We start from the raw sequence: 17,556 nt of genomic DNA on the forward strand, positions 1-17,556 counted from the left end.
TTACTAATATCAATGACAATTGAGAAGATAGTGACACCATATTTTGGAACAGGTTAAATTGGTGACTGTCTTGTTCGTTTTCGTGTAGCCGTTTTTCAATGTTGTTCAATTGACGATCAAGGCTGTCGAAGTCTTCTTTTAGTTGTAGTTCATCTTGTTTAAAAATGTTGAGGGTTGAGTTAATAACTGAGGTTTGGTTTCTTAAGAGCTGTTTCATGTGGGTTTCATCTTCTTTGATTAAGGTGATAGTGTCTGACATTTGTTCGGCGTAATTTGAGTCCAAAACTCCAAAAAGTGAGTTAGCAATGTTTCCAACAATATTTACAGCACCACGTTTGCTTCTTTTGTTTTTTAGCAAAAGGTTTCCGTCCTTGAGGTCAGAGAAACCGAGCTCAAGGGTATGTAGAATGTTCAGACACGGTGTCCTTTGGGATATGAGGGTACATAACTTCTGGAGTGCCGAAGTGCCATTTGTAAATGTGTCCATCTCTCGCCAGTATGGTTGTAGTTCATAGTACGTTATAAGTTTCCAGTCTGATCTTGAGATACGTGTGGTGCCAATTCCTTCAAAGTGTATTCCAATGTTGGGTTCAAACTTGGTTACCTCTATTTTGTTTGCACAAATTAAGGGAAGTGCACATAGAGCTACGATCATCGTTAGCATGATGCTAGAGCTTGAAGTTGTTCGTTTCCTTTTGCTTGGACGTTCGTCTGTTGATGTTGAGGATGATTGCGTCTCCAGCTCTTCCTCATTGGTCGGGTTTGGTGATAGTTGCACGGTCGGCAAGTCTTTGCAGGTATTGTCTTCTTCGAGTCGCGGAAGTGGTGCTAAATATTGGATAGCTCTTTTAAAAACTCCGGATGCGGTTTTTACGTCAGCAACTCTCACTAAATTGTCGTTTCCTTTGTATGTTTTGATAACACGACCTAAGGGCCACTTCATGACCGGAACATTGTCTTCTTTTATAATGACAATGGCTCCTGGTTGTAGATTCTTCGACTGCTCTTTCCACTTACTGCGATATTGCAGTTCGTTTAGATAGTCTCGTGACCACCTGCTCCAAAATTCGTGCTTAAGTCGAGAAACCAGATTCCACCTTGTCGCTAGGCTTAAGGTTGGTTGCTTTGCTTGCGAGTCCACTTGTGCAGTGAGTGGTTCTCCAATCAAAAAGTGTCCTGGAGTGAGTGCACCTATATCATTGGGATCATTTGACATCGGAGAAATAGGCCTCGAGTTTAATATGGCTTCAATTTCAATGACCAAAGTCTCGAGTTCTTCATAAGTCAAGGATGCATTCCCCATGCTTCTGATTAGAAGATGTTTTGCTGACTTGACAGCGGCTTCCCAGAGGCCACCGAAGTGTGGCGCTCTTGGCGGAATGAAATGAAACTGAATGCCCTTGTTGTTGCAAGTATTTGAAATGGCTTCTTAGGCATTTGTTGTATGTATGATGGTTGACAGTTCAGTTAGCTTGTTTTTTGCTCCTACGAAGTTCGTTGCGTTGTCGCAGTATAGGTTTTGGCAGTGCCCACGTCGTCCGATGAATCTTTTAAGAGCACCTATGAATGCCTCTGTTGTGAGATCACTCACTAGTTCCAAGTGTACTGCCTTCGTCGAGAAGCAACAAAATACTGCAATGTATGCCTTGTGTGGCCGTTTTCCGCGAAGTTTGTAATGTACTGTTATTGGGCCACAAAAATCTACCCCAGTATTAATGAAGGCTCTGGCTGGTGTGACACGCGTGGAAGGCAAGTTTCCCATAACTTGATTAAAAAATGCTGGTTTAGCTCTGCTACAAATTGTACAGCGATGAACCGTAGCTCGAGCCATAATCTTCCCTTTTAGTGGCCAAAACCGTTGTCGTACGATTCCCAGCAATGTTTGTGCGCCACAATGTTTATTTTCTTTGTGGACCATTTCAAATATTAATTTTGAAATTGGGTCATTGTAGGGAATAAGAAGTTGATGCTTGGAGTCGAATGACAAAGACGATGCTTCAAGACGACCCCCAACCCGAATTAGGCCGTCATTGTCCAAGAATGGTGACAGGTTACTCAGTTTACTTGTTCCCCGCACCTCTTGATACTTCTTCAGTTGTTGAATTTCTTCCTTAAAGTCCGACTCTTGTATGTGCCTGATGATATGCCTTAAAGCCGTGTCTAGCTCGACCGTTGTAAGTGATCCTTGGGCCTGTCGAAGGGTATTTTTGCATCTGCTCTGAGTAATGAAACGCAAAACGTATGCTATGATTCGTTGTAGACGGATGAACGAGTTGTTGTGATTTATGTTGTACATAAAGTTGGTTGGTGTCACTGAAGTGACGAGTGCCTCTGGTACCTTCCTCTTTCTCTCGAGATTGGTCGAAATTGCAAGATTTGAATTGAATTTTTCTGGCCATGTTGTATCCTTTCCGTGTAAAAACTAGGGACCACAGAACCAAAGAGTACAATCTTTAAGGGCTGTCGGCGATATGCCGCGAGATAGTACATCGGCTGGATTGCACTTTGAGCTGACATGACGCCACTGTTCTGCCTGAGTGATTTCTTGTATGATTGCAATTCTATTGGCCACAAATGTATTGAATGCTGCGGATGATGAGTTTATCCAGGCCAGCACGATTTCTGAGTCAGTCCAAAACCAGGTTGGACACGTCAATTGAAGATCGATTTTGATTTTTGAAGCTAGCTGGGCTCCAAGTACTGCTGCGCAAAGCTCCAACCGTGGTATGGTTTGCCTTTTGAGTGGGGCAACGCGAGACTTCGAACATAGGAGACGTGTCATGATTGTTCCATCTTTAAAGGTTGATCGCATATAAGCCGCTGCGCCGTACGCCTTTTCTGACGCGTCTGTGAAGATGTGTAGTTGCCTTGATTCTGGCACTCTCCCTTTAAAGATGTGTCTATATATCTGAAGATTTTTTAGAGCGTTTAAGTCCGATCGAAACGTGGTCCATTTAGAGTGTAAGGATTCTGGTAACGATTGGTCCCAGTCTAATTTTAACTCCCACAATTCTTGTATGAATATTTTGGCCGTAACTGTGACTGGAGACAGTACCCCTAATGGATCAAAAAGTCTGGCAAGATCTGAAGTCACTGTACGTTTAGTGACTCTCCTGACGGGATCAATATTGACTTTTACACAGAAGGTGTCATCTTTTGGAAGCCATGTTAACCCTAATGTTTTAACGGTGTCAGCCTTTGAGCTCTCGAAATCTAAATCTACTTCTTGATCTCCTTCTGAAATGTCTTTAAGCAATTGAGGGTTATTAGCACACCACTTGCGTAAGTTGAACCCGCTGTCTTTCATAACTTGAATGAGTTGCTGCTGCAAATTTACTGCGGTTATTAAACTGTCGGCTCCGCCCAGGCCATCGTCGACGTAAAAGTTCTCTTGCAGAAATTGCGAGGCGAGTGGGTAGCGGATTGCGTTCTCCTTGGCCATTCGTTGCAGGCATTTTGTTGCCAGATATGGGGCGGCTCTTGTGCCATATGTGACTGTGTTGAGTTGGTAGTAGGTTATAGGCTGAGTGACATCCTTTCTCCAAATTATTAGTTGAAACTGGCGGTCCTCAGGAGAGATTAGGACCTGCCTGTACATTTTCTCGACATCAGTTGTAAAAACGTACTTGGGTAGCCTAAATCTCAGTAGTATAGAGAACAGATCGCTCTGAACCGTAGGTCCTGCGTACATAAGATCATTTAGCGAATGCATTGACGAAGTTTTGGCCGAAGCGTCGAATACTACACGGAGCTTTGTTGTTGTGCTTTCAGGTCGTTGTACGCAATGATGTGGGATAAAGTAGTGTGGGGAGCGAATAGCATCTGTCGATATTTTTGTCATGTGTCCTAGGTTTTCATATTCTTCCATGAATTTGACATATTGTTGTTTCAACTCAGGATCCTTCTGCAACCGGCGTTCGAGGGAAAAGAATCGATTGATTGCGATCCCATGAGAATCTCCTAAGGCGTCGGGGTTTTGATGAAATGGTATTCGAACTACGAATCGATTTTTGTTGTCCTTGGTGGTGTGCTGCTCAAAGTGATTTTCGCATTGTCTTTCTTCGAGGGACATTGGTTTGCTGGTTGTCTTGATTTCTTCCAATTCCCATAGTCGGGCGATAGAGGCGTTAAGCGATTCATCCGTCGTACATATTCCGCATGTAAGGTTCCTGGGCTGTTCCTCTTGAATTTTTCCTGAGATTACCCATCCAAACACAGTGTTTTGCATTGTAGGGAGATTCTTGGCTAATTTTATTTGTCCAATCGACAATAGTTCGTGATAATATTCTGCACCTAGCAATATATCAATTTTATCAGGACGGTTGAAGGCTGGATCAGCTAGCGTCAGATTCTTTGGAATCGACCAATCTTCAATGTTAATGAATTGTGATGGCTGTGGTGATAGGATACGAGGCAAAACAAACGCTTCAAGTCGAGTCGAATAATTGTTGATTCGAGACTTTAGAGCTACATTTACTCGATGGTTTGTTCTAGTGTTGGTTGCACCGATTCCGTTGATATTGATTGTTGATTTTTGCATTTGAAATGCCAAGTCGCTTTACTAAACGTTCTGTGATGAAATTGACTTGGGAACCCGAATCGAGCAAAGCGCGACACTCCACTTCTGCTTCATCCACCTTTATTTTTACTACAGCAGTGCTGAGTACCACGTACGAGCTGATTTGTTCTTTATTAGCAGCAGCTAGCGCCGTGGCTTCCTGATTATTGCACGACTCAGTATTTACGGAGGCTACTCCACCGGCAGGCTTTGTACCAGTTCCAGCTGATAAAGTCGTACTACTATCTTGTTTGTTCGTAGACCCTTGCTTGCGTTCTAGATGCAACAATGTGTTGTGTTTCTTGTTGCATTTCGTGCAACATCGTGTTGTACATTGCTTCGATGAATGGCCCGCCTTTAAACAGTTCACACATCGTTTTTGCTTTTGAGTGAAGCTTAGTCGTTCTGGCGGTGTCATTTTGAGAAAGCTCTGGCAGTGATATAGCTTATGGGTGCCATTTTTACACAGAGTACACATGTTGTCTCCTTGGTTTGCCGATGCCACTGTAGCACACGATTTAGGTGACGTTTTTTCCTTTTGACCCATCGCCTCCATTGACTGGAATCGAGTCTCCAGAAATTCTAGGAATTGGCTAACTTGCTGCAACTCCCTTGGGTTGACAATAGACCTTTCATACTGGCTGTAAGTACTTCGGTCTAGTTTCCTCGACAGTAGATGAAGTAACATTGGACTCCAAGAGGACGTGTCGACTCCAACGTTCTTAAGCGCATGTAAGCACTCTTGAGTGACGTCATGTAGCTGCTTAATGGACGCGGCAGATGACCCGGTCGATGGTTGATCAACCAGTTGATGTATAAGCGATGCTACCAGCACTCGCTTATTGTTGTATCGATCTTGGAGCATTTTCCATGCCGCGTCATAATTTTCGGCAGTAGCTGATACATGACTAATCAGATTTTCGGCTTCACCCGTCAGATTTGCCTTCAGATACCACATCTTTTGTACTGTGGGTATGCGTTGGTTGTTTACCAACTGTGTAAAAAGATCACTGAATGCCGGCCATTTTAAATAATCCCCATTAAACTTTGGGATTGTTACCTTCGGTAGCGGAATTACACTGTGTGTTGACAAGTTACTCCCCAGTTGAGGTGCGTTTCTTACATTATCAGAGCATTTGTCCTTCAGGACCGCCAGCCGAATTAGGTTATGCTGCACCGAATCTTCTAGGCTATCGTAACTATCTTGATCTAGCCCGATTTTGGAAGGGTCCTTGATCTGCTGCCAAATTTCGTCGAATAAATCTGTGATTTGGCCCCACAGCTTTTTTATCGTATCTTCTTTGATTGTATAAAATGGAATTGATTGTCCGGCTTCGATACTGTCCAAGCTCTGCAAATGGCGCTTAAGAGCAGCCATTCTGGCTTTTATCCTTCGGGCCAGCCCCTCAACTTGGGTTGATGCATATACCTCTATCTGGCCCGAAGTTTGGCCTTCTGAACTAATTTCTTGGGCGTTTTTCGATGGACCTGGCTTGCTCTTCACTTTGTCTAATTCCGCCGCGATGTAGTCCATTGTTGAATTGAATTTTTCTCCAATGTTCTTATGTAAATTCTCCGCTATATATGGGTCATCCTCTGGCAAAGACGGATCATTGCGGATCTGGTTCTCCGCCTTCTCAAACGTCTGCCAGAGCGCCGTTAGCTCGTTACGCTTGCTTAAATAGAACTCCTCCGTCCTTCTGTCGTGCGGCGCCTTCTTAATTGTCGACACGAATTTGTCGAAATTGCTGGCCCTTACTCCCTGCAGAGCTATAAGGTCTTGTACCGTTGTCATTGCTATATCTCCAAACCACTTGTGAGGTTGTTGCTAGATATGTAGCTTTATGAGTTTTCGAACGTTGTAACCGAAGTTGAATCAGCAAGGATCTGGTTCGTATCTGAGGTTCTGTGTATACTCAGAAAGGATATGCGTTGTATGCGGGATCGTCTTTAGAATCAGGATATGTGGGATCGTATGTAGAATCAGGATATGCGCTGTCCGTATGTAGAATCAGGATATGCGCTGATCGTATGTAGAATCAGGATATGCGGGATCGATTGTAGAATCCGGATATGCGCTGACCGTATGTAGAATCAGGATATGCGCTGATCGTATGTAGAATCAGGATATGCGGGATCGATTGTAGAATCAGGATATGCGCTGTATCCGGGAACTCGAATTAAATAAACGCGACACATACACTTAAACCGGTACGATCACGTCGGGGTCACCATGTATTTTGAAGGGACTATTTTGTCCTTCAATGAGGTTTTAGATGTCTTTTATCAAGGCAGTGTCACCAAGATAAAATTATAGGTTTAACGCAAGCACATAAACTTGGTTAAGACGGAGAGGAAATGATTGTAACACGATAAGTAGTTTTCACTTTCTCCTTTCTTTATTGAAAAGTTTGTTCTTAAATACTAAATTATTGCTAACTTGCACATTTACATTGAATATCTTGACCTAGTAAAATGGTTTAATAATTATTACAAAAATAACTATTGTGGTTCATTAGCCTACAACCATTCTACGACATTGTTGTTGACTTTTTAGTTAATAACAATAAATCTGCGTTTGCAGTTTTTAACTAGAACGTTTCGTTTATCGCAATGACATAATGAATGAGTTATGACGATATGAACAAAAGCATGAACGCATACATTTATTATTTTGTTTATTTATTATTTAGACATAGCAATGCAAAAAGTCTTTAAGACCAACGTTTGTTTTTAAGCATAAATATATTTTCGATGACGTGAATGTCTGAACACTCTATCTACCGATATCCCCCCGCAAATTTTTGAGCTTTAATCCAATCCATATTTTTGTCGGTTCATACGCCCAAAATTTTGGAAACCCCCCAAAATACATATTTCAATCCACACAGGCTGAGGGTATATCTCTGAGATAAGACTGTATGCTCCAACTATAGGGTCATAAGTCTTCTCCCTATTGCCTATAAGATAGTGTCAGGGATATTGTGCGAACGACTAAAGCCAATGGTCAACGAAATAATTGGACCATACCAATGTGGCTTTAGAACTGGCAAGTCCACCATTGACCAGATATTTACCCTGCGGCAAATCCTAGAGAAGACCCAAGAGATGCAGATCGACACATATCACCTTTTTGTCGATTATAAAGCAGCATTCGACAGTCCACTCCGATGCAATGTCTTATTCCATGCAATGTCTTAATTTGGTATCCCCGCAAAGCTCATCCGGCTCTGTAAAATGACATTGACTGATACTAGGTCCTCAGTTAAAATTGGAAAGAACCTCTCCGAAGAATTTTGTACCAAAAGAGGTTTCAGACAAGGAGACAGCCTTTCGTGTGACCTATTCAACATTTTGCTGGAAAAGGTAATACGAGATGCAAATGTCAAAAGAAATGGCACAATTTACACCAATAGCCACATGTTACTTGCTTATGCTGATGATATAGACATCATGGGACGATCAGTAAAGGAAGTAACTGATACCTTTAGGAAAGTCGAAGCAGAATCTGCGAAAGTGGGTCTGGCGGTAAAGACCAAATTGATGGTGTCGACGCGCAAAGCGTCCGCAGAGCTCGGACCAACTGTGGAAGTTGGTGCCTCCAATTTTGAGGTAGTTAAAGACTTCGTCTACCTCGGCACTGCCATAAACACAACAAACAACATCAGTTGTGAATTAAGAAGAAGAATTGTATTGGCCAACAGATGCTACTATGGTTTAAGTAAGCAATTTATGAACAAAGCCACATCTCGTCAAACAAAAATAACACTATACAAAACGCTGATACTACCCGTGCTAATGTATGGCTCCGAAGCATGGGTACTTGCGCTAGCAGATAAGGCAGTGCTTGGTGTGTTTGAGAGGAAAATTCTTCGAAAGATCTACGGGCCGACTTGCGTTGACGGTGAATATCGACGTCGTATGAACCACGAGCTATATAAGCTATACAAAGACATGAATATAGTTAAACGTATCGAGATGCAACGATTGCGTTGGCTAGGCCATATCATAAGAATGAGCGATGATGAAGCCGCTAAAAAGGCGTATGAATACATGCCACATGGCGGTGCACGCAGAATCGGCAGGCCTAAGCTTCGATGGAGCATACAAGTGGATGAAGAAATGAAAAGGCGCGTTATTCCAAAAAGTCAAGCGAAAAACAGAGAGGAATGGAGATGTTTTCTTAGTTCGGTCTATGGAACAAATGCTCTGTAATGGCCAACTAAGTAAGTAAATAAGGGTCCGTTCGAGAATCCTTTGGATATTTTTACCGAGGGTTTCCTAGTAACTCTGTTTACAGCGATAATATTTCGTATTCTAATATGATACAAAAGCTCTATCTACCGATATGCCCCGCAAATTTTTGAGCTTTAATCCAATCCATATTTGTGTCGGTTCATACGCCCAAAATTTTAGAAACCCCCAAAATACATATTTCAATCCACACAGGCTGAGGGTATATCTCTGTCGGCAAAGCTGACTGATACTTTTTTTACTTGTTTTGTATAACCTATATTTTTTGTTATCTGTATGGATGTGTAAGAAGGCATGTTTTGATGCAGTTCTAACGGAGTCGTGAAAGAGGCACTCCGTTCGTTACATTTTATTAGTAGTTGTTAGAGGTCCCTACAATTACATAAGTCAGTTTGTACATCCTTACTATCCGTCCAAAAACAGAAAAAACGTTTCCAAAATTGTTTATAAAAGCTCTATATATTTACGTGCAATAATCTTCAAGTTTTACCACTTTTTGCTCAAAAAGTGTTCCTTTACTTGATTTAAGCATACAATTGTTATGAGAAGAGTTCACAACTTCTGCTAATTTTTACACTTTAACCATTTTTAATAGTTAAGGAACATACCAAAAATAATATAATTTTGAACTTTTGCGAGAGAAAGTGCTGCTGGAGTACATGCCGAAATCATAAATGGTGATGGGAAGACAATATAAAAACCCCTTTAGTAGATGGAGCAAGTACAGTTCAGCTTGGATTAAATGGAGGGAGGAGGAAACAAACCCAGTTGCGATTGAATTTAATGAAGCAATTTCATAATTTGTGATAATGTGATAAAATTCTTAATTCTTCTAATTCTTGTTTGACACAAACAATAAATTGCTATTACTTATTCTGGAATAAAGTAAAAAATATAACATATGTGCAATCCACACAGGATACGAAACACCCGAGTGGTAGTGCTTGTGGAGGCACTGCAGTAATAATTCGAAACTCTATAAAATACTATCCTTTACCCGAGTACAGCAAGGATCATATACAGGCGACGTCAATAGTTATTATGTGGCACTCTCAGCGGTATACTGCTCCCCGAGGTACAACATCAGCAGCAACCAATTCGTGGAATTTTTCTTTAGTCTTGGTAGCAAGTTTTTGGCCGTGGGCGACTACAATGCCAAACATACATATTGGTGTTCTAAGCTTATCACTCCCAAAGGAAGACAATTTTTAAATGCTATAACATCCGAAAAATTACATGTCGTTTCCAGTGGCCGTCCAAAATATTGGCCCTCTGATCTCAACAAAATTCCTGATTTAATAGATTTTGCAATAATAAAAAATTTACAGCGTGAAGGAATATCAACATTTCCATCACTCGACTTTTCTTCTGACCATTCTCTAACGATTTTACACTGTGCAACAAAATGGAACTCAAAGTCTGTTTTCGTAAAACATTTCGACCAGAATCAGATATGATTAATATGCAATAGTATTTTAAGCGTTTATGGTGCTGGAACAAAAAAACCGTATTTTTGAACCGTTTCTTAACGTTTGCGAGGATACATTTCTGTGCGTGAAAAAAATTATGATCATGACCTGGGGGGCTGGTTGAATTCTGGGATGGTGACCCATTATTGCAAGTGTAAAAAGTTACGTAACTGAATTTCAAGGGCATTCACGTCCAAGGGTTTTCACCTCCAAAAAGAATTTTCTACCCCCAGGTCATGATCATAATTTTTTCACGCACAGAAATATATCCTCACAAATGTTAAGAAACGGATTAAAAATATGGTTCCTCTGTTCCAGCACCAAAGCCGCTTAAAATGTCTATCTGATTGACAATTTTAATATCTTTCTAATGACATACATATGCGGTTAATCGGTTCATTAAAATTAGGTTTTAATATCAGAATAACCGGTTCCATAATTCGGATATCCGGATCTTTATTCCAAAAAAAAAGAATAAAATTAACTTTGCTCCGAGAATTCTAGGTCATCAATAGGTTAACAATAATATATTGAAACAAGTAAGCAAAGGTTATAGTCGGACGGTACCGACCATGTGATACCCTACACCATTGCACCTGGGAATTAGCTTTCAGCAAATAAAAATTCCTTTATGAAACGAATAAGCTTATTGTAAGAAATAACTTTGTCGATTCTGCCACCTTATCATATTAAGGTTGGGACCTATAGCTTATCGCCGATTCCGAACGGCATGTCATAAGACACCACTTTTAGAGAAGTTTTATATGGCTGAAATACTCAGAAAGTGTCACCAACATTACTGAGGTGTATTTTGCCACCGTTGAATGTTTGATGTTACCTCGCCGGGGAATCGAACCCATGACATTCGGAAATAAAACTCCACTCTATGGAATATTAGAATATTAGAAACTACATGTGGTGTCTTAGAACACGTCGTTAGGACTCGACTATAAACAGTAGGTCCCTTATCATTGAGCTAGTATGAATCGGGTGCACTCATTCATGTGAGAGAAGCCTCCCTTGTTTGTGGACCAATTATGTATATCATTATACATTTCTAATAAAAGTTCCATAATTGGTAACCCCTTATGATACATCTATAAATTCTTTGAATATCAGGTTCCTTTTTGAAATACACCTTATATATAAATATATAAGCCGCTGCAAATATACCCAATTACCATAAAATTTGCCATATCTAACCGTGAAATTTTCGACGGACTGACAATTATATTGTGAGTTCATTGAAGATCTATCGTCCAAAAAAAGTGCACTTGTACCATACATATTGAATCTTCAACAATAAACAAAACAAACAAAAAACAGGGAAGGCACGCGCAAATGGAAATTTGTTAAAAACAAAATTCCAAAAACAACCTCCCAGGCAACTGTGGTGTTGTTATTTTCAACTCACAGAATTCGACGAATTCTTAGTTGATACGTGCTGACATGTTGCAGAATATTTTGATTTTGGTGTTTCTTTGGAAAAGCCGAAAAGTGAGTGTGATTCTCATTCATATGGGAATACTAGACACTTAAAGAGTTCGGTTTTTCGCTAAAAAGGCATAATTTCAAAAATTGAGAAGCCAATTGATAATTCCCTTCGCCGGGATGAAATCATGATATTGGTAGCGATCAGTAAAATTTTGCAACACTGTCATTTCGTTTTGAAAAACATTACTCTATGTAATAGAGGGTAATAAATGAAGTTCAGCCAAAGGGGGAATACTCCACTCAAGCAATCAAAAAAAAAAAAAAAACTTTAACGGTAGTGTATAAGTTAGATACTTTGTCCCTCAACTTCCCCTGCTCGATCAATCACGGATGCTGATTGGCGCACTGGCATCTCCTCTACAACTCCCTCTGCGAAGACCGTAGTGTGCGGATCGCCACTGGGCATCGGTTGTTGTCAGTTTGCTCACTTTGTTACACTTTGCTCTCACTGGAATAACTTGTAATTGTATTAGTATATGACATGGGATCCTTTGACATGACATGGGATCCTCTGCGATCACTTAGAACCTCTGCGTTCACTTGTCATTAGTCATTTGTCGAAGAATAACGTCTACGCGTTATTACAAAAAAGGCCTCTGTCGCCACTACCACCGATTACAAAAGGTAATCTTTGTTGTAAGAAAAGCAATCATCTGCCAATAAACAGCAATCATATTTGTATTAAGAATTGATACTGGCTTCTCTCCGGCTCGAAGGACCAATGTTTAGGTGAGGGAGGGGAAATCCATAGGTTTCTTCAATAGTTCAACGATAGCTCAGGTTACCGAATGTTGAGCAGTGGAGGGAGAAAAGAATAGGAGAAATAAAAACTCCTATTCTTTTCTCCCTCCACTGCTCAACATTCGGTAACCTGAGCTATCGTTGAACTATTGAAGAAACCTATGGATTTCCCCTCCCTCACCTAAACATTGGTCCTTCGAGCCGGATAGAAGCCAGTCTTGTGGTTGTTCCCCCTATCTTGAACGAGTATTGAAGCTTTTGTTGTTGCTTTACACAGAGAAATCATTGGATCATCTCACGTCACATATCATTGCTATTATTCCATCAACAAATCACCATACTAACATCAGGTACGTAAACTCAGATTTCCAACAAGAAAGTGTGCTACCCGCGAATGTTAGTATTGTCCGTTTTTGTTTCGGTTACTAATTTGAGCATTATAAAAAATAATTGGTCGAATTTCAATCGCCCTACGCGAGTGTATTAAATTCGTTGCCTTCATTCCCGCATCCTACAGTCCACACAAATCTTGTCGAAATCGTTGTTGTACTGATCATCCGACGTCGCTTTGATCGTACAAATCATTTGGCGTTGTTGTTTCCAAAAAAAAAAAAAAAATGCACTTGTACCATACATATGCACGCGATTTTGTGCTTTTTAGGGTATTTCGAAAATATTTCATTGTGGATAGATATTGTGTCATCAAAAACATATTTTAACCGGTAAAAAACAACTAATAATGAGTAGAAATTCAAATAATTTGCATGCAAACAAATTTATGAATCCCAAAAGTTATACGCCAGGAGGGGGTGGGTGCCTTCACCAAAATTAATATTTAAAAAAAAAAACTTTAACGGTAGTGTATAAATTAGATACTTTGTCCCTCAACTACCCCTGCTCGATCAATCACGGATGCTGATTGGCGTACTGGTATCTCCTCTACAACTCCCTCTGCGGAGACCGTAGTGTGCGGATCCCCGCTGGGCATCGGTTGCTGTCGGTTTGCTCACTTTGTTACACTTTGCTCTCACTGGAATAACTTGTAATTGTATTGGTATATGACATGGGATCCTCTGCGAACACTTAGAACCTCTGCGTTCACTTGTCATTAGTCATTTGTCGAAGAATAACGTCTACGCGTTATTACCAAAAAGGCTTCTGTCGCCACTATTACCGATTACAAAAGGTAATCTTTGTTGTAAGAAAGAATTGATACTGGTTGTTTTTATTTCTCTTATTCTTTTCTCCCTCCACTGCTCAACATTCGGTAACCTAAGCTATCGTTGAACTATCGAAGAAACCTATGGATTTCCCCTCCCTCACCTAAACATTGGTCCTTCGAGCCGGATAGAAGCCAGTCTTGTGGTTGTTCCCCCTCTCTTAAACGAGAATTGAAGCTTTTGTTGTTGCTTTGCACGGAGAAATCATTTGATCATCTCACGTCACATATCATTGCTATTATTCCATCAACAAATCATCATACTAACATCAGGTACGTAAACACAGATTTCCAACAAAAAAGTGAGCTACCCGCGAATGTTAGTATTTTTCGTTTTTGTTTCGGTTACTAATTTGAGCATTATAAAAAATAATTGGTCGAATTTCAATCGCCCCACGCGAGTGCATTAAATTCGTTGCCTTCATTCCCCCATCATACAGTCCACACAAATCTTGTCGAAATCGTTGTTGTACTGATCATCCGACGTCGCTTTGATCGTACAAATCATTTGGCGTTGTTGTTATTTTTGTTTGTTAGTCCAGATCATTTGGTCTCGTCATAACAACGAACTCTCATTACTTCCAATCGCCTATTCTCATTGTAATCCCCAATTGTAGCTAAAAGTCTTGTGTTAATACTTGCTTTTCCCACTACACAACACCTTAGTTGTTACTAAACTTGCTATTTTCTTTTCTTTTTACTGACCACTCTACGACGCGTTGATCATACAAAGAAAGCATTCGGTGTTGTTACTTTGTAAAATTCGAATTGTGGCTCTTCTCATTCTAACTGAGAACTTGCAAATATATATTTTGTAATATTTGCAATAACAACATCGTCCACTTCCATTCGCTCTCGAATTCTTTGTTGTTAAATTTCTACACTAGGGGTGAGCATGCCTATGTGCTAGCACACAGGCAAATTGTGAGAACGTAGTCTTACTTTTTCGTGAACCATAAACAATTAAAAGTTTATGAAATTTTTTATTTATATTTTTTAATAATTTGCATTGTGGATGATTTTAGACAACATTAATATTTAAAAAATGTTGAAATAAGTAATGAAACGTCAAGAAAAATTAAATATTAATTCTCCCTTAAATTTGCCTCTCTCTCTCGATTTTGCTCAGCTCTGTTCTACACCAGCCAAGATCATCCATATACGTTAACGTGACTGCAACAAAAACATACTTTCTCTTTATTGTCATCTGTCGTGGTTTAGCAAAGGAAAGACTCGCCTAGAGAGACTAATGCACAAAATATTTTGAGCACCACCGTTCTACATGCACTGTCATAACTTTCATTTCACCAATCTGTCTGAGTGCTGATCATTCCAAGATCAGTTATAGTTGTTGTTATTCTTCAAGGTCTTTTCTAACGAAGCCTTTTTGTTGAGAATTTGCATTGTCAAATTTACAATAACAACATACATTCATTTACTCTCCACATATTGTCGTTTGGTTCATTTTGTTGTTACGATCCTCACCAACCACAAAATATTTGGCGTTGTTATTCCCTCGTTCACATAAAAACCCTTTGAAAATTTTCACAGCCAAATTTACAATAACAACGCACCATACAAATTCTCGCTGCATTTGAGTCCTTTGTTGTATAGGTCGTCCATCACCAACCAAACACATTCGTTTTTCTATTCTCCTACCTTTGTCTAATAGGTAATTTGTAATTTGAAAAATTACATTGTAATTCTACCAACAATGTACATACATCTCTCTTCCCGCCTTTTTGAAGCGGCTTTTTTAGTTACGTCGTAAAAATTCTGCTGATCCTCAGCACTCACTTGCTTGATCGCTTGCAACGTCTGTTCTTCAGTGTGTTCATTCTCTTTTGTGCTATATCCGTTGATGTCCCAGCACAGTGGGGTAATATAGTACAAATAGTACAGTGGGGTAAAAGCACAAAAAGTTTTTTTATTTTTAATAATTAATTTTGAAAATTATTTTTCTATAATTTTTGGAAATATAATTAATTGGCAGTAGGGTTTCTGGAATTTTTGGAAAAATTCACCCTACATTCGGCATTGATTGCACATATTCCTAGCAGAGAATATATGTGAAAATTACTCGTTTTTCGACATTTTAATATGGTTTTTGGCAATATTTATTATATATTTTGGAAAATTCGTTGAGTCTCCGTGGTGGTTTCGGTATTTTTGGACAAATACACCCTACTTGTGGCACTTTTTGCACCAACATGTCAACCAAATAAGATATATTTCAAATTATTTTATCTGCGCGGATTTCTTGGGCAAACATTACTTTTTCAGACAAATAGCTTATTTGTCGTTGGAATTTGGACAAATACACCCTACCAGTGGCATAACTCACCTCACCATACACCCTACACTCGGTACCGCAATGAACATTTTGGTATATCTGTGCATTTTTAGAATCTTTCGGCTCAATTAAAGTAGTTTTTGTTTGTTTTGAGGAAATTTCTTTTAATTTTCTCTTATTTTGGTCTACTTTCATTTCTGAAATACATCACACCTTGACAACTTTAGGATATTTTTTGTGGAGATTTCTTATTTCCTTTGAACTGTAGCAATTTGTGCTCCAATTAAATCTCTTTTCCCGCCTTTCTTTTGTTGTTTGTTGCAAATTAAATTGCAGTTATTGCTCTTTCTCATTGCAAAATGTCGGTCACACCTCTTACACGCTTCATCAGAGCTACCGAGGCAGTCGTACAATCAGAAATCTATAAACTTTCAATCACCCGTTCATGGAAATCATTCTCCCCAATCAGCCCCTTTAGAAATGTCACTTTCTTCTACCACCTCTTCTACATCCAGTTCCATCCTCCAGAAATCAACTCGCAGTACTTCACAACTCTGTTCATCACCATTGAATATTTGTCAAGAATCACAACCGTCTGGTTCCCATTTGACCGAATCACTAGCTTTGGCCTCTGAGCTCTCTTTCACCCACACTGTTGCAACCCAAATGTCACCAGTTTTCAAAAATTCGAGAACTTGTAGTACCCAGACTGTCGACTTCGTCTTTTATTCTGAGCAGGCTTCATCTGGTTTGCTATTAAGGGAGTCTGTCCCTTTGCAGATGGATATACCACATGTCTGTCCTTCACCTCCTCAAACCACCACCCCAAATTGTTTTGCTGCCTCTCACTCCAAGTCAACTGTCGATACCCATAGTCTGCCTTTGCCACCTATCGACATTGATATTTTTGCTGGTGACTTTATGTCTTGGCCCTCCTTTAGGGATCTATTCACCACCCTATTTGTTGAAAATTCCCGTCTGTCAGACATTGAAAGGGTGAGGCTAGGGAAATTGTTTCGAGATTTCCGCTCACTCAGTGTATTTTCCATTTAGCGTGGAAAGCTTTGTCGGATACCTTCTTTTAATAAAGAAACTAGTTCTGATTTGAAAATTCTTCAACGCGGCATTAACAGTTGTCTTGCTGTAATGGCCGTCTATGACGTCATCACGGATCATTGGGATCCAATAACACTGTGAGGCAGCATTTTTGGGGGGTGGAAAATTTCTTTTGGAGATGAAAGCCCTTGCTGAGTATACTAAGAACCCAACAGGAAATTTTCGCCATAGGTCAAGTTTCTGAGATATAATACTTGAGAAAATAGCTCCATATCTCTGTTTGGCGTTATTGTAGCTTCGTTCTGAGGTGACATGTCTTCAGTCAAATCGATTGGCGAATCTGAGTTATAGCGAAATGAATTCTTTCTTGACAAACTATACATACCTACACGACAAAAAACCTAACGAAATTTGATCACGCCATAACTCAGAAGTTTGACCTATGGCAAAACTGCCCTTCCGGGTTCCTCAT

At 39.9% G+C, this 17,556-nt stretch overlaps 1 protein-coding gene across 1 annotated transcript; it reads right to left on the reverse strand.

The window, feature by feature from the left end:
• Positions 1-2,422: 2,422 nt before the first annotated feature.
• Positions 2,423-6,353, reverse strand: LOC141403148 (uncharacterized). The gene is made up of 3 exons (XM_073985311.1): positions 5,682-6,353; positions 4,563-5,552; positions 2,423-4,393 (listed from the first exon to the last, which is right to left on the reverse strand). The coding sequence occupies exons 1-3, from the start codon at positions 6,351-6,353 to the stop codon at positions 2,423-2,425; spliced, it is 3,633 nt and encodes a 1,210-aa protein (XP_073841412.1).
• Positions 6,354-17,556: the final 11,203 nt, after the last annotated feature.

The sequence above is a fragment of the Musca autumnalis genome, unplaced genomic scaffold (assembly GCF_047663935.1).
Source record: "Musca autumnalis isolate F117 unplaced genomic scaffold, ASM4766393v1 scaffold_4, whole genome shotgun sequence".
Taxonomy (NCBI): domain Eukaryota; kingdom Metazoa; phylum Arthropoda; class Insecta; order Diptera; family Muscidae; genus Musca; species Musca autumnalis.